The sequence below is a fragment of the Electrophorus electricus genome, chromosome 8 (genome assembly GCF_013358815.1).
Source record: "Electrophorus electricus isolate fEleEle1 chromosome 8, fEleEle1.pri, whole genome shotgun sequence".
Classification (NCBI taxonomy): domain Eukaryota; kingdom Metazoa; phylum Chordata; class Actinopteri; order Gymnotiformes; family Gymnotidae; genus Electrophorus; species Electrophorus electricus.
In genome coordinates this window covers 20,314,867-20,333,295 of record NC_049542.1, presented here as the reverse complement: position 1 = coordinate 20,333,295, position 18,429 = coordinate 20,314,867, and the positions used below count along the sequence as shown (strand labels likewise).

General features: G+C 41.7%; 1 protein-coding gene across 1 annotated transcript in view; it reads left to right on the top strand.

The window, feature by feature from the left end:
• The window catches only part of csmd2 (CUB and Sushi multiple domains 2), a 192,593-nt gene that overhangs the window by 97,323 nt on the left and 76,841 nt on the right, over positions 1-18,429 (top strand). Inside the window, 13 exon segments of the mRNA XM_035529205.1 lie at positions 434-555; positions 3,663-3,766; positions 4,667-4,779; positions 8,873-9,055; positions 10,567-10,893; positions 13,108-13,133; positions 13,135-13,303; positions 14,846-14,984; positions 15,920-16,107; positions 17,002-17,190; positions 17,531-17,647; positions 17,805-18,020; positions 18,189-18,377. Coding sequence (XP_035385098.1) covers positions 434-555; positions 3,663-3,766; positions 4,667-4,779; positions 8,873-9,055; positions 10,567-10,893; positions 13,108-13,133; positions 13,135-13,303; positions 14,846-14,984; positions 15,920-16,107; positions 17,002-17,190; positions 17,531-17,647; positions 17,805-18,020; positions 18,189-18,377 — 2,082 coding nt within the window.

Genomic DNA, 18,429 nt, shown 5'->3' with positions numbered 1-18,429 from the left:
GCAACACTGCAAAACGTAATAGCCAATCTAGGGCTAACTGAGTTACCTGTTTCATTGACCTATGTTATTGCATAACATCTTGCACAGTTGTTATTACTGCTTGGTTAGCCCATTTGGGGGTGGTAGATTAAAAACAAAGTTTATTTGAACAGTTTAAATAATACAGTTAGCATTACTCATCTGAACTGTCCCCTAAATATTTTTTTTGCACTTTCTACTAAGACATGACATAGCAGAAGGATAAGTGCACATGGTTTACCTAAAATATTTTATACAAAATTGGCTTAGTGTAACATCACTATAATAACTGATTTTGGGGGGAAATTTTGGTTACTTTTTGGGATACTTGAGTATTCTTTCTCATAAATTCTGACAAATGAGCTGCCTGTATTTATACTGAAACTTTTTCTCACTTTTTTTTTTCTCCATTAAGCGCCCATGTGTGGTGGTCAGCTTCGTGGACCTAACGGTGTTATCACATCTCCAAACTTCCCAGTCCAATATGATAACAACGCCAACTGCACCTGGGTCATTACAGCTTCAGACCCTTCCAAGGTACATCCTTTGTCAAACACGTGCCTTCTCACCTCACCTCAGTTGTGGAGCCCTTCATTTTCCTGATGCTGATGTAAATTTACAGATTCTGGATAGATACTGGATTCTACATATTCATATGGCTAGGCTATTGGTGGCCTCATTAAGGGAGAGAGCAGACAAAAGAGCAGTGTGGAAGGAGATGGTGTTGTACAGAGTGTGCAGGGAAACCTTCGTGAAGGTGACAAAGCCATAATGTTGACTTTGGAACCCAGTTCAAGGCCATGGTCCTCATTGTTTGCCAAATTCTTTTTGCACCCAAACAAATGGTTTTACAAATGGTTCCTCTTATCACTCTGGCTCAGAGGGGACAGGAGGGGAGGAAGGATGGGCTGATGCTCCACTAACATTTCTGTTTTGCCAGCCACCCACAAAACATACACACAAACAAACACATTCACTCAAACAAACACAATCACACTCACACACACACAGACACACACACACAGACACACACACACACAACCCCCCCCCCCCCCCCCCCCCAAAAAAAAAAAAAAAAAAAAAAAAACGTGGGTAAAAGACATTTCTACTTCACACTGTCTGGGCTGGAGTGAGAGGTGTAGATGAAGATGGAGCATGGCTGTTCCCACTCTTTACAGACATAATGACATTCTATTTTTGTGTCACCACAATGGCACCTGGAGGAGACGTGGGGTCAGTCATGATAATGAGGCAGAACTGTGGCTGTATGAAATGTGCCTTGTGTTACATCTGGGCTAGTGGCCGAACTCCTGACTCTCTGCACACAGGATATCAACCTGACAGTGCCTATAGTCCTTGCTAACACTATGACCATGGCACTTATTGGGCTTCCATTCAGAGCACAGGTCTGAAATAACAGAAATAAGAGTCATGTTATTAAGTACAGGTTATTCAGATTCAGTAAAAAAAAAATCATGATTGTGATTGTGTGCTGCCCTGGCCTGTTTGAAAATTAGTAAAGCTATTTAGAAAAATAAAAAGGATATTTCTAGCTTGGACATTGAACAGGTCACTGAAAGCGCATCACATTAATTTGTCAGTATGAAGCGAGATATTAAATGGATACTAAATTAAGAATCCCTCTGGGTCCATTCAGATTTAGAGTTGAGTGTGATTGATGGCTAGACACAGATCATCCAGAGCATTCAAGGAAAACCAGGAATGTGAGAAAATCTGCACACTGTTACCGATATTCAGCAGCTCCAGCAGCAGCCTGGACTGCATGGATGTAGCTGAACAAACAAGCAGTGAAAGAGCCAGGTAGGGCCCCCCTGCAGACAGCTGAGCCGATCCAGCCTGTATCCTCCTCAGCTGTGTCATATGAGCCCAGACTCTATTTTTCTTTTCTAGACGAATGAATCCCCAGGAAAGAAGGGGAAGATGAAATTAGTTGCTTGCAGGGAGAAATGGCTGATTGCAATTGTTGCTTCTTTCAGTTTTAATTAACAGGCTGCCTTTGTGTAGCATGTGGTCTTCATCCAGATGATTGGCGTTAGTTGCCACTATGTAACTGAAGAGCTTGGTACAGCTAAAGCTGTCTCCTCCAGCCCAGTTCTAATCAGTCCCCTGTGGTCAGCATGCAACCTCAGAAGCATGATGAGCCTTTATAGAGGCCTGGGTAGACAAGCCTTTGTTCTGACCTTTTGCTTCCAAGACCCAGAGTGATGGGCTTTCAATCTTTGTTGTCTACAATAGAACATACACATTTTTTATTTTTTTTTTTGCTTACCAAGGTTCATGCAATAGATGTGAATGTTTCAAATTAATCAGCCTTTTCATGCTTACAGGTGCTTTGTGCAGTACAGTATTTAAACATTCGCACTGTGTTTATCTCTGGGGCTCAAATGCATTCACTTGTCAATTTAGGCCATTTACGTTCTGACTTAATTGCTAATAGCTCTTTATGTAGATATATGTGCTGATCTATAAGTTGGTAGTTGGGGATATTGAAGGGTCTCAGTGGTCTGAGTACAGTAATGCAGGCCGGTAACACGAGCCTCACAGCATTGCATTGGTTCATATTCACTCCCAGCATGTTAACTCTCTCAAAGGATCCCGAAGCTCTAAAGCTTACATGCTTGCAGTAACCCACAGTCAGTCGGCTGTTAGCCTCCACCTACTCTACCCTCAGTCAATACCGTGCCAGCCTGTTCCCATAAGGCCATAAGAGATGGCAGGCCCCAAGGGAATACATGAGAGGTAAAACAGAGAGGCCTGGAAGAGGTAAAGACAGATGAAACTATATATCTGGTAATCTGACCTAGAATGCTGCTCCCCAACTCCTGCCAATTCCCATCACCCACTGTGTTTACCATAGGACAGAATGTAATTTGCATTTATATAAGCTTTTTCATTACGAGTCTCTTAGTACTCTGAAAACATTACGAACTGCGTAGAAATGTAGCAGACAATTCAATGCAGGAGACTGGACAAAAATATTTTATTTCTTTCTTTTTCTTGCTTTTTTCCTTTCATTTTGTGTTGTATTTCTCGAGCACTACATTTTTGTTTATCAACTTAATGAGCATTCATAAAGAAACAAAAATCTAGAAGCAATTAATTTTATTTCCATTTAATTCCCATTTTTTAACAGCTCAGAAAGGAATAAATGCCCCACATCTTTTTTCTAAAAAAAACTTCCTTCTTTGTCTTGCTGGGCTTTTTCTCCTTGACATTAATGGTTGTTTCTGTAATTCATATTTATTTCTTTATCATTTGTAAATTTGACAAAGTGAGAATTGTATGATAGTAAATATCAGTCCAAGGTACATAGAATTATAGTCAAACCTCATTTTCACTCTAGTGGAACTATAGACTATATAATATCCTAGTGTATGCATAAATAACACCTTTCAGCATGCTTTGAGAAGCCTGTTATCCCAGCGATTATCAGGTGGGTTTTGCTTTAGTTCATTGGTGAGAAAATTTCTAAACCTCAAATCCATTTCTGCTTCTTTAAAATCTGAAAATGGACTCAAGGCTCCAGGCGAGCTTGCAGAGTGGTGGCGGAAATGGCCACCCGGGTGGTTAAACAGCTAGGCTGCTGTTGAGGGCTGAGTCTGAACTGATGGACCTGTGTGCAGGTGATAAAGCTGACCTTTGAGGACTTTGACTTGGAGCGTGGCTATGACACTCTAACGGTGGGGGATGGAGCCGTAATCGGCGATCAGAGAACCGTCTTTCATGTGTGAGTACTCTTGTCCTATGCTTCTCTCTTCACTCCACTTTGTTATTCTCCCCTGCTTTCCCTTTTTTTTCCTGTGCCTAACCCTCTCACATCACCTCCCTCTCTCTCGCTTTCATCTGTTGATGCCCTCCTCTTTCAACCCTCCTGCTCCCTCCCCCTACTCCTGCTCGCACTCTGTTTCTCCACGTTTCATCAGCCCTCAGAGTAGGAGCACTTGGCAGAAATACCCAAGGCTCAATTGTCAATCACTTTGGCTTTCAATGTTACAACAAGATCATCCCTACAAAAAAGCACCCTCGCCGCATATTGATGCCCATAATGCAGTTTGCCGAACCAGATGCTCCCCAAGCCTTTCAGAGTGTTGTATTAATTGTGCTGAAATTTATGGTGTCCATAAAGTTTTATCGATGGCATTTTACGTGTGCTCTCTGGCAGAGCTGGAAAAGTGCTCAGTGGCAGCAAGCAGCATGGTGTCCCTAAGTGTGCTATCTCTCTCTCTCTCTCTCTCTCTCTCTCTCTCTCTCTCTCTCTCTCTCTCTCTCTCTCTCTTTCTCTCTCTCTCTTCACTCTGTCTTTGTCTGTCTCTTTCTTCCTCTGTTTCTCTCTTTCTTTCCTGCCTCTCCATCAGGGTCTTTTTCTGTGTCTCTTTCTGTCTATTTCTGTCTCTGTCTCTCCTCTGTTAATCTGTCTCTCTGTCTGTCTGTCTATTTCTGTCTCTATCTCTTTCTGTGTCTCATCTCCTTAGAACCTCAGGTCAAATGTGCTCAATTAGTGAGCCCATAACCCCACAGCCTGAGGAACTCCCTGATCAGGCCTACTGGCATACAGTACATTAGAAGCAGAATGAATATGTGTGCTGCGTTTGTCTTAATGCACTCTGTATCTGGCTATTGCCTCCAGGCTTTCAGGAACCACTACTCCAGACCTGGTGGTCAGCACCAGTCACCAGATGTGGCTCAATTTCAAGACCGATGACACCAGTGGCTCATTAGGTTTCAAGGTATCATATGAAGGTAAGACAGAACACCTGGAGAGAAATACACTGTATAATATGTCCACTAAGATACTGACATTTACTAGGATGAAAAGGAAATGTGCCTGAGCACATCTGTAACCTACCTTGGTATATTGTGCTCTGGTCCTGTTTCATCTTTCGCAATTACAATGTTGACATTATCTGTCTATCAGGTGCTGTCTGGACAAACTGGCAGTAATTTATTACCACAAACAAGATTGGTGGTATTGTTTTCTCTTCTGTTGCTACTATGTTTCTTTTTAGTGTAATTTGAGTCAGTGTGATTGAGAAAACAGCATTTCATCTTTATGTGCCGTCACATTTGTGTATGGTGATATGAGGACAAGTGTACTGCAAGCTGCAAAAATCCCTGGCCAAGAAGAGGTCATCACCTTCTTTGCTTGTTTATAGTGATAGTGTATTCAAAAATGAACTACCTAACATTTCACCCCATGTTTTTTTTTTGTTTGTTTGTTTTTTTTTTTAATACGCTACATGTTCCTTTAATTGTGCCAAGAATAGTCTTTTATCTTGGTTAAAACAACCACCCATTTGCTGCTGTGTCTCCTCCTTTTGCTTTGTGCAGCCTACCTCTTTTCTGAGACTGGGGAGGAGAGGGAAAAGAAGGTGTCAGGCTGTGACTATCGCCCGTGGTTCCTTTTCACGGGACTTTTACTCCCCTGCATCTTTAAACACTTCCCATTTCTGTTCTCTCTCCATCACTAACAGTGCATCTTACCACACTCTCAGCATATTTGTCTACCGTGACAGCACAGTGTGCTTTTTTTCCCCCTCTCTCACTCACTCATTGTTTCACGCTGCTTTTCTCTTCTTCTTCATCATCGTTCTCTCACCAAACATGAAGCAGATCTTCATGACAGAGACGCTCCTGTCGTTCCCCTCACTGGAGAACAGCTCCCTCTTTTGTAGATACTGAGAGAATGTTGCAGAGGAGGGAATGGTAATTTGGCCTTTCTTTCCGGGGGGAGACTCTCCATGTTGCGGGTTGGAACAGGGCCAGTCCAAACCCCAGTGCTGTCATCTAGGCTACAGGATTAAACAGCGCCAAGCAAGGATTTGCCATGTTTCTCCCATGCACTTTACTTTGGATGATTTGAAAGCCAGTAGTCCCTTTTAGATTATCACCGAGCCTCTTGCAGATCTAGTTATATTCTTATTTCTCATTAGCAAAATAAAATAAAATACAAACAGTGTACATATCAAAATCTTTAATACAATAAGAACACATATAATTCAGTTGAAGAATCTCTTTGAAATTCTTTGAGTCTCAAATTAAATGATTACCCAAATTATTTAAATTATTATCTTTTGTCTTTTCATCATAGCAGTCATATTCTGCATTTAGGGCTAGACTTCTTACTGTAATATCTATAAATTATTGTAATATCTATAAACTGTCTGTACAACCAAAATGCACGAACAGATACCTCCAAACAGTAAATAATGAGGAAATGAGGTCAGGAAGTTTAGGAATGAGGTTAAGAAGAGACTGGTAATGACTGACTTTACAACATCACATTTCAAAGTGTGTGCAGTTTGACAAGCACCTCCATTACTGCCACTAGCCTTTCTGAGCTGCTGTGCTGTTAAAGCGAGCAGACACAGAGCCAGGTTACAGGCTTCTTCCTCAACGCCACTGAAAGCTTAAAGGGTGAGGGTTCCTTTGTCCTCCATCACTCCTTCCAATCCGTTCTTCTTTCTGCCATCCAGTCCAGAGGGAGGACGAGCTCTAATTCAGCAGAGAAGGTGGCATTTCAGGGGGCTGATTTAGAGATTGTCACAGGTTTTTTTTGCTCTAGAAGATTGACTCATGTGGCTACGTATGACATGGTTGGTCCGCAGCAAGCTCACACAAGGTAAATAACGTATGAACGCAGCCAATGAGTGACTTCAGGTGCATTCAGAAAAGTCCCATACACAGCTAGATTTGGTGAGATGAATTTATTTGCTCCCATGCCTTCCTACATTATTAGTAATCCTTCACTAGGAAGTGAGTGACTTCCATCTGGATTTGCAGAGGGAAAAAAAGGAAAGTGACAGAAGAATAAATCAGTGGAAAATTGAATTGGGTAAATAACAAATGTCAGTCCTTATGAAAGTGCACATGTCAGCTCCCAGTGAGAGAGCCTGCCTTTGCCAGCCAGGGAAGGACAGCTGCCGGAAAGTTGGCTTTGACATGCAGGAGGGACAGACGCATGCAAGCGCATACACACACCCACATGCACACGTGCTTGCACACATACACACAAACACAGAATTTAGCAACAAAGCCATCCTTTTTCTAAGACATCTGTTGTCTCATCTGCTTCCTGCGTCTGTGCGTGCAGAGTTTCTATTACTTTAGCCCAGGTTATGGATGGCCTAGTCAGGGACAGGCAGAGGATGAGTCCAGGTGGCAGGGTGTGAGGCGTTCTCACCCGCATGCTAGACTCACTCCAGCAGCATGCACTCCATGCTGTTTAGCGGCTGTTGGGACAATATGTCACAAATTGTAGACAAGGCTGATGAGCCATGGAGCGAAGGCCATGGCTAATTCTGAGCATCATTCCTAGCCTCTCCTGTGGTTCCGAATCCCCTGACATACACCAACCTTCCCTGTGTACATATAAAAAAGGTTTAAGAGCACTTCAAAAATGTAAAAGAACTCATGGGAAAGTATACATTATGAGGAAGAAGGAACATCTTCAATAGCATTTCATAAGCCCACTGAACCTCCTGGTTCACAAATTTTTTCAACTGTATCACATTACTTCCCATTGGCCCTTGTTCTGTATATAGATAAGACTCTCTCTCTTCTATATATATATATATATATATATATATATATATATATATATATATATATATATAGCTATATATATATATATATATATATATATATATCCTCACCAGAAAACAAGCCAATCTTCTTCATATGACCTGCTTCACAAACTTATGAAACCTCTCTCTCTCTCTCTCTTCTCTCTCCTCTCTCTCTCTCACACTTTCTCCCTCTTTCCCTATTCTTTCTCTCTCACACACAGTGATCCTCTGACAATTATCTCTGTTTCTGGCCTCCCTCTATTTTGCAGCAGACTCCGCTCACAAATGAGGCATGGTGTGCTCAGACAGGTGGAGGCATGAGGGGAGAGAAGAGGGGTAAAAAAGGACTACTTTTAGCAGCATAGGCAGCCTATGGGGCTGATCTGGGACAGCCACAAGGACAGTTTACATGTGTTCCACACTTGCTTTTAGTGAGACATTAATAGAGACATAGATAGTTAATTAACAAAAGCTAACTTGAGTTTTTATAAATTGACATAGATATGTCAGCATAAACATAATTGGCACCCAGTAATGATTTAAAAAAGAGAAAAAAAAAGGTTTGTACTTGCTCTTCAGGATAACCTAAAGTCAACTTTCCTTGACTTTCTACAGTAGGAGTAGAAGCTACAAACATTTGTCTTGAAGACATTTTCAAAACATAATTGCACACCATGTCTCATATATATATATATATATATATATATATATATATATATATATATATATTCACAAGCAAATTTCACAAGCCACATGAACTATGTTGATATTTGGGTATATGGATATATTATGCATCCATTTTGCACTTTTTATATCTTAGTCAAATGCACATGTGGAGACACAGTGGTAGTATATACACATATTGACCAAGGTACTAGCCTGAGGGACTGGCCAAGGGAAGGTAGCCCTGCCTGGATGAGAGACCCCTGTCGCTCTCATCCCCAACTCATGCTCTGTCTGTCACCTGCCAGTTCTCTTGGCCTAACATTAAGGATATCATTTCCACTTGAATTCCCCACTGGGGACAGAGCATCACACTGTAGAGGTAACCGTGGGCGACCCTGGTCTCCATCAAAGCCTGATATTGATCCTCTTTCACTCATCTGACCTTTACTTCAGTGCAGGTGGTGTGAGAGTCTTCATTCCACTTGTAGCCGGGTGTTTGACTCGTGTTTTTATTGACTTATATTGTCTTTCGTGTACAGCGATAGGAATTCCTTTGCTTCCCATCCCCATTTCTGATTTCATCTCTCTACCCTGTTCATTAGAAATTGACCAGGGTGGGTGTGGAGACCCTGGAATTCCAGCCTATGGCAAGCGAGAGGGCTCAGGCTTCCGGCACGGGGACAGGCTGTACTTTGAGTGTCTGCCTGCCTTTGAGTTGGTGGGAAAAAAGAACATCACATGTCAAAAGAACAACCAGTGGTCAGCCAAGAAGCCCAGCTGCGTTTGTAAGTGGCAGTGTTTCTCTTTAATGCATTCAGTTACTACTTCAGTAATGAATCATTCTCAAAGCTTTTGCAGTGTGCTTATTGTGTATCAGAAGGTACTTTCTGAAAGTCAGTGTATGTCTCTCTTTTTCTTTGCTTAAACATCTTTTTAAAAGTCTTTCTGTTGTTGACCTTCACTTAACAGTTGTTTACTCTGCCAGAATGTGTTCCATGCTTGTACATAAATTAAAACCACATTTAAAACATTTTCCCTGAGTAAATAAATAATTCTTAGCAATTAGCAATTGGTTCATGCAAATGAGGCTTGCTAAGTCAGGTGAAAGACTAAGGAAAGCATAAGAAGTAAGGTGAGAAATTCATTAAATTACTATTTTGGTGCGTTCGAGTGCAATGGTCATGAGGCTAGTGACTAGTCATGCAAATTGATGGCAAACATGGAGAACCAGCACAAACATCTGTTCAACAGTGAACAGTTTAATATTTAAGAGGCTTCTACCACACCTTACCAATTGCCCATACTGCCAGAGCCTGTCCTGAGATGGAGATGGTCCTGTTTCAGTTTTAAATAGCAGCACTGGCTGGCAGAAAGCACTCCAGTAGTGAGATATTGGTATCAGTTTGCTCGGCTATGTCAAGGGATTTTCATCTTTGGGAAAAAATCTATCATTCTTTATTTGGCCATGCTGCTGCTGTACTCTTCACTTCACTGGATTAGTACACAATATTTAACTGAGTAGCTAGCTAAAAGAAAGTACACTGGGAGCATGATCAGTGAGGTAAATGGAGCTAAGTTAGTGATAGTGGTCACCAAAAAGGTTTATCTATCTCTCCCAGAGATGAAGCTAAGTCATAGTCTTTCATGATTGTCCTTTAATTGTTGCTGGATGGAATTCCAATTGAAGCTTATTGTAGGATTTATGAAGGTTTTCCTGATTGTTTCCAAAAGTTATTTGTTTTCATAGGCTACAGTGCCTCACCTTCAGACAGGAGTCTCTCCACATGTTCTATAACAACAAGACAACAATTATCATTACAGAAGATGTGTGGAATGAAATGGTACACTGCAAGATATAAAAACCTGGTAACTGCTAAAGGTCTGATTAGGCCCTGTGCTGTACCTACAAGGTCTGATTAGTCTCTGTGCCCCACCTGGAAGGCTGTCAAACAACAAGGGATGCATATTATACCAGGCTGAATGTTTGCTGTCAACATACTGTAGAAAATATTACAGCTATAGTGTTTCTTTTCTTTCCCTGTGATAAAAGAAGCCATAAGTGCATGGTGAACATATTGTATAAACTCTGGAGAAAAATGCCACAGTATCATCTCATGGGAAGTGTGCATTATGCATTTGTCTATAAACAAATATGTCTGTGTAGGCTGAATTTGGCCAATATCTTAGTCACCTTAGTTTTTTCACTGAATCTTTTGAGGGACATTATGATGCCCTTTATGGTATTTGGCATGTTTGCTCCTACCCCCACCCAACTCCCACATGGTTCTCTTTACAGTCTCCTGCTTCTTCAACTTCACCACTCCGTCTGGGGTCCTGTTGTCACCCAACTACCCTCAGGAGTATGGCAACAACATGCACTGTGTGTGGCTGATCATCGCTAAGCCCGAAAGCCGCATCAACCTCGCCTTCAACGATCTCAGTATGGAGAAGCAGTTCGACTTCCTGTCCATCAAAGACGGGGGCAAGGCAGAGTCGCCCATCCTGGGCACCTTCTCGGGTGACGTGCTGCCATCACCCATCACCACCAGCGGGCATGTGGCTCGGCTGGAATTCCTCACCGATCACACATACACTGACCGTGGCTTCAACATCACCTTCACAAGTATGTCTTGGATCATACTGCTCTTTTGGTTCTTTATTGCATTTTCTATTCATTTTCATTGTTTAATAAGAAGTTTCTTTTGTGCATTTTTTTATTGAACTTAAGGATACATTTTGTAAAATTGGTATAATTATTTGACAGCATGAATTGGATTTTTATGCTTTGTTATAGTGTTGCGTATGAGTCACTGTCTATAGTGAAGCAGCACATCATTAAACGCTGCAGACTCTTTCTGTCAATCTCTCGTATTCGTTTTCATGTGGCCACCATATTGTGTTGTTTTATGTTAAAATGTAGCTTTTATACATGCACTTAGTTATTTATTTATTTTAAGGAATGCACTTTCATTTGCAGCTTTTCAGCCAAGCACAGTGAAAGCTATTCTCTAAACCAGGCACTCTGTACTTTTCAAAAGTTTTGTATTCAAGCAGTCATAGCTTGAGTCAGGATTTTATTTGTTATTTTACGCTCAAGGTACTGCATCAGACTGGCTATCTCTCATTTCTTAAGAAGCTTTGTGTGGCTTTTAGCACTCCCTGTTAACACTCATTGGGTCCTCAGTTGTTTCTTGTTATACATGCAGATATCGCCTCACCACCATGGTCCACTATGACTTTGACATAGAAGGAGACAGTGCTAAGTGATTAGACACCAAACTATTCTGGTGTGCTGAAGCCATACATTTACACATATAGTTTTATGTAATATTGTTCCAAACAGATGTTATTTATAACAGAATGAAGCAGTGTCAGTTAACTGTGACTGTTGATAGGTGGTCCTCCGTCACACGTCTCCCCCCTCACCTCGATTTTGGGGAGGGTTGGGAGGGTCCCATCACTCAAATTAATTAAGAAGATGACACACTCTATCGGGGGCTGGTTGGCAGTTTAATGAATAGAGTGATGGTGAAGGATGTGTATGAATGCTCAGTGTGTATGGATGCTGCAAATCAAAGAGATAATTTATTACAGAAGCACATTTCAAACCCCCACTGAGACTTATAGAAAAAGAAACAGGAGAACAGATAAAGAGGTGGAGTGAGAGAAAGACAGAAAGCAATGACGAGATTCTTTTTCTGAAAAGATTCTGTCTTGAACTGACTCTTTATCATCTAAGCTCCATCAGCATGCAGTCAGTGTTTCTAAAACTTCCCAATCAAACCAAGTCCACTTCTGAAGACAGATAAATCAATATTGTGTGCTAAGTGAAATGAATTAGATTGTTTGTAGAACAGAGATGACAAGCAGAAAAGTTTTCTTGTCATGGAGGAAGTTTCTTCATCTAATTCATTAAGAGGCCATGCCCATGTGCAATTTGGCAACTTTACAAAGCCATAACCTTTTGTGCAGATCCAACACCACCTGAAAAATTGCACGGGGCCACTGGATCAATATTTTAAAAACATGCACGTCTTTATGTGTTCAAAAATTCACCAGAAGTAGAGATCTATCCGGAGGATATCTAGCCAAGAGACACAAAACCAGGCTCAGAGAACAAGGTTACAGACTCAGCACCAATTTTAAATCAAGTCCATGTTAAAGTAGTTAAGCGCCAAAGGGTATATTGGTGGTGTGTAGCTGGGGTGTGATGAGTTGTTCTCACCTTGTTTGCACGTGGGCCAGCCTGTGGCACTGTACTCCTGATTGCAGCAACGGTATTCCAGCTTCCAAATCTAAAGACTGGGTTGATAACCTGAAGCCTGGTACTTAAATCACAGTTCTATTATCACCATCTCTAGCAGTAATAGAACAATTTATACTCTCATTATTTCTTTGGTTTATTAAATCTCATAGTTCATGGAAGTGAACAATAGAAGCCCAAAGCCCAAAAATGCACTGCAATCAGAAGAGCACAGGGCTGACTGCAAAACCCATTTTTTATGGTTTTTATATAAATAAGTCACATGGCTTTCCTGTCATTTTTACGTATGCTTTTGGAATACAATACATGTCGAGATGGTATTTTCTGCTGTTGGAGCTGGCAGATCTAATGCTATTTACTTATGCATTAGTTTGTCAGACAAAATTGCATTTTGCAAAGACAGGTGGTTAGTCACTCTGCCAGATCTGACAGACCCGCCCACGAGTAAAACCCAGGCTGTAAGACTGTTTGTATTTTGACTTTTTTTTCCATGAAGGAGACTTGTCTGTTTTCTCCCTTTTGTTGATTTGCTGTTATGGCTGACCTGTTTCGGCCTTGTTCCCTCTTCCCCAGCGTTTCGGCACAATGAGTGCCCTGACCCCAGGCGTACCTGTCAATGGGAAACGCTTTGGCGAGAGCCTGCAACTGGGTAGCTCTATCTCCTTCCTGTGTGAAGAGGGCTTTGTAAAGACCCATGGCTCCCAGACCATCTCCTGCATCCTCAAAGATGGCAATGTGGTGTGGGACAATGCCATGCCACGCTGTGAAGGTTTGTGCATGGCAAAGCAAACAAATACAGTCTTCATGCCTTACTCAGTACATTAATGTAGATAATTACCATTATTTTAAACTTTATAAGCATGTTATAGTTGTCCATTTTACCTAATGTTCTTTGTCATTCCTAGTAGCTCAACACACACACAAAGTAATGTAAAATGTCCACTAAAAATTCAATGTTTTGCACACCACTAAAACCCACTATGAACTTCCCTACATACACTTTTGGAATTTTTCCATTACATAAACTCCTACAGAAAGCAGCAGCATTCCTCGCTGGCAACCTAAATGTCAGTGCAGCAGGAACCCTTGAGAAATGTCTGTTGGAAGTGCATATGGGGATGAGATACATGCTGTGTAAATCTAGTCACAAAAACTTTAAGATTCACCGTCTGCCACTGAGGCATGTAAGACTGTGGATGTACAAAAGTTACCTTCGCCACATTTTATTCAGCTATGATGAAATATTGGAAGAATGCATTTTCATAGAGAATTTATGCCTTGGGTTGGTTTGCACACTTTGTTTTATGCAATGCAAAATATTTTGATGATAAAACACGCCTCCTTATTTAATGACATTATTCCACAGTGGAGGTGATATATCATTCCAGGCCAGTTATTGTGTGTGTTATTCATAGCTGCCCTTCATTGGGTTCCAGCCATCTGATGTAACCATCCACCCTGCACTGTGAGGGCTTTTCTTGCTACTGCTCTGATACCTCCTGTGTAAAAGTACATATATAGTGAGTAAATAGCAGTGGTCTTTGATTAATTTCAGACTTAGACTCTGCAGGTACTACAAATATCAAGCACTATTGCAATCACACTGGGGAAAGAAGAACTAGAAGCTAAAGTTACAGACATTGACATTCAGGAACTCAAGGCTGACTTATGTTTGAACAAAGCTCTCAATATTTGCTCAAGTGGCTAAGGCAACAGTTCCGGCACACAGACACACACACACACACACACACACACACACACACACACACACACACACACACTCAAAACACAGCTGCACACTTGATGACAAAAGACTTTTTGATTTGTTCTTTCATTTATTGTATTTCAAAATTTTATTCTGTACCTTCCAATGCTTGTGCTTTTCAATGTGCTATTGCAACTCAGCAATAACACATTTAAAGAATGTGAACTAGCATATTCAAACAGATCCAGTCACACATACCAACATACTGATTCAAATATTAGGGGCACAATAAGAATTGATCAGCTATTCTTGCAGTTTTGGGGATGCACATGCAAACAACATGGACTTGGAATACTAATTCAGTCCTTGGTACAGGTCTGACGGAGCCAAAGGGGACAGGCTCAGTGAGTCACGACAAAACTGCATCTGAGCTAGCTAAAGTCAATAATGTCAGATAGCATCTCTTATCTACCACACGTCACTGGCAAAGTCAGTAGGAGACTCTATTGAAGGTTCTGTAAATACTTCCCAAAAAGGTATTGAAGGTTATTCTGCACTGAGTTTGGTTTTGATTTTGTAATGACAGGTCCTTGATCTGTTTTTCAGCCCCATGTGGTGGAGATTTGAAAGCGCCAAATGGGATCATTCTGTCTCCGGGCTGGCCTGAGCTCTATAAAGAGGCCCTTAACTGTGAGTGGATCATAGAGGCTCCACCTGGATACCCTATCAAGATCATCTTTGACAAGTAATGCCAAATCTTCAGAGCTTTCTTTTGCCTTTCTGGTATATTCTCATCAATTTTGAATAATACGTCATGGAGTTATTAAATGTGAAAAATTATGTGCAATATGTTTCAAATGGAATTATACTTCTATACATGTTGCAGACATATACTATCCTATACCTAGAGACATGTAATATGTACATCTAATACATACAGCTATAGGATCTTTTGAAGTCAGTCATGGATGATTGTGTTTCCCAAATTAGCAATGCACACAAACGACCTTATCTGCAATGAGGCAGTTTACCTCTGTTAACATGATTGTCAGATTGTCTCCGTGATAGAAAAACTAAATTTAGTGTTTGTTGCTCTTTAATTCTATATTGAATTAATAAAACGTGCCATTCTGCTCCATTCAGCTGGCTTCCCTCTGAAATGGCTCATTTTATTCATAACACTGATTAGTGCATAAGCACCGGCAGCCCTGGGAAACATACATGCAGCTTCAGCAGAAAGATTGATGTGGTTCTGCAAATGATGCTTCCTGTAGTGAGCCTGGTGTATCGCTCTGGTGGAGCGCCCAACCCTCCACTCTGTGGATGACAGGAGTGGATGACAACCCAAGCCTCCCTGCCCATAAGCGTAGCCATACACATGTGCATGTCTTCATTAATTATTCACCTGAGAGCGATCTCCTTAGGCCTGGGGCATAAGCTCAGCCTGCATCTGAATTGGGTGAGCGGCAGGGTATCTGCAGACCCCTGCAGGACCCCCAGTATGCCACATATCCGACCCCGCCCTGCTCACAGCTTGACTGATGTTTTCTCCTTGTCCGCTAGCTGTAAACAAGGTAGATTTTAGAAATAAGAAGCTGCACAGCATGTGACTCGTATGATGAGTGGTCACTGTGGTGCAGGAGAAGCACTAAGTGCTCACACTGCTGTGTTCATGCACAGGTTTCGTACTGAGGTGAATTACGATGTTCTAGAGGTGCGTGATGGGCGTTATCCCTCTTCACCTCTGATTGGGAGCTACCAAGGTACCCAAGTGCCCCAGTTCCTCATCAGCACCTCCAACTTCCTGTACCTACTCTTCTCCACTGACAAAAGCCACTCGGACATTGGTTTCCGAATCAGATATGAAAGTATGGACTTCTGTTACTTATATCTACATTGTTATGTTTCATTGTTATGCTCCCTCTTGTGGCATTGCCATTCTGGGCATTGTGTGGCACATAAATGCATTTCTTCTGTTATTTCTTCTGAGACACAAATCATTGTATTATGGGAGTCTCTTAATTACAGCAGAGAATTTCTTAATGCCTACTAAGGTAGGGAGATTAAAGGAAATATTAAAGTATCATTAAAAATGATCACCACATGCATTAATGTTACTATGTTGTGATTTCAATCAGGGCCTATAATTATGATATAATAGGATGGTGATTGTTTTAAGATAATTCCAGTGATCTGCAGGCTATGAAGCCTGCATGTACATACAAATCCTGCCTCTGACACACATACACCCACAAACACACCCACACACATGCACACACACAGAGAGACACCCTGAATACATGAGTGTACACAAAAGCTGCATTGTATTTAGAGCTAAAAGTGACAATCATTGTGTAATGTTCGAAACTCATGAGACTTAACCTTTCTTATTGTCCCTCCAGAAACATAATTTTAGTTAAATTATTGAGAGTGTCAGCTCAAGTAGTCAACACTGTTCATCTTACTCAACACTAAATATTTATGTGAGAATGCAAACTATGGAGCTACACTGGAACACAATGTTAAGAGTAAGCATCTTGTATGTATAGATTGGAATTACACATTGCATATCTGACAGAACAGAAATCTCTTACTGTGTTTATGTGTATGCACAATTCACATTTCCCTACATATCGTTTCAGATTAAAAAGGAGTCTGATGTGCCACATTGCCCAGTAGTGGGGGGAGTCTTATTAAGTCACTGCAGAGAGTTGTGCATCTTAGATGTCTGAATGATGTTATCTGTGAAATATCTCCTAAAGCCTTACAGCTGCAGTCTGACCACTGCGTTGACCCCGGGATCCCAGTCAATGGCCAACGCCATGGGAATGATTTCTATGTGGGGGCACTCGTGATGTTCAGCTGTGATGCGGGATACACACTCAGTGACCCCGAGGCCCTGGAGTGTGAGCCGAACTTCCAGTGGAATCGACCCCTCCCCAGCTGTGATGGTGCGTTCTAGTGCCAGGCATATAAAGCAACTTGTCTTATAGAAAAACAATGCATTAGAGAGAGAAGGAACTGTTATTCCATTGATGTCATTGCTTCCTGGCTGGAACTGTCTTTACTGATCAGAGGCACTCTTTCCACATCCTACTGTTATCTCACCATAAATGCTTTTATACTCTAGACCATCATTGATTTTTCCCTTTGGTTAATGATAGGAATAATTTGCCTCCATATGTTTATGTCCTTCAGCAGGGTCCCACTTGTAAACTTGGCTTTAGTGCATTGTGAAAGCTCAGGAAGTTGCTGTGATGTAATTAACCTTCCTCGCCACTGTTCCCGCAGCTCTCTGTGGTGGCTTTATTCAGGGAAACTCTGGAACCATTCTGTCACCTGGCTTTCCAGACTTCTACCCCCACAACCTCAACTGTACCTGGATAATCGAGACCTCACATGGCAAGGGTAAGTGGGATACATTTCCACAACTTTTCTCATGGGCTGCGTTGTTCAGCCTTGTTTTCATTAGAATACTGTGAAGAATCACAGGTACTTATGAGACTGTAATATCTCATAAGTTCTAATATCTACACTGTTTTCTGGTCTCCTTGGTTTCTGCCAGGTGTGCTGTTCACCTTCCACACCTTTCACCTGGAGAGTCCTCATGACCACCTGCTGGTGACGGAGAATGGCAGTTTCTCGCATCCTTTGTGGAGGCTCACAGGCTCCACTCTGCCTCCACCCCTTAGTGCTGGCCTGTTCGGGAACTACACGGCTCAGATCCGCTTCCTCTCTGATTTCTCGGTGTCTTACGAGGGCTTCAACATCACTTTCTCGGGTACAGAGATTCAAATAGATGTCATATGAACAATTCTAATAATTCTCAATGTGTTGGTCTACCTGGATCTCTACATAATTTTTGGATAATGGGAAAAAAAACAACAAAACAAGACTGGTTCAGAGAATCTTTGAACTGAAGTGACCATCCTTTCATGCCTGTTTTTAGAGTATGATCTAGAGCCGTGTGAAGACCCTGGTGTTCCGCCCTTCAGTACCCGTAAGGGGCTGCAGTTTGGGGTGGGGGATGCACTCATCTTCTCTTGCTTCCCTGGCTACCGGCTGGAGGGGCCAGCGAGGGTGGTGTGTTTAGGGGGGCGGCGCCGGGTCTGGAGTTCCCCTCTCCCAAGGTGTGTTGGTAGGTGGTCACATGCTTTTCATTTTGCTTTGTCCACTATTTCTACTATACA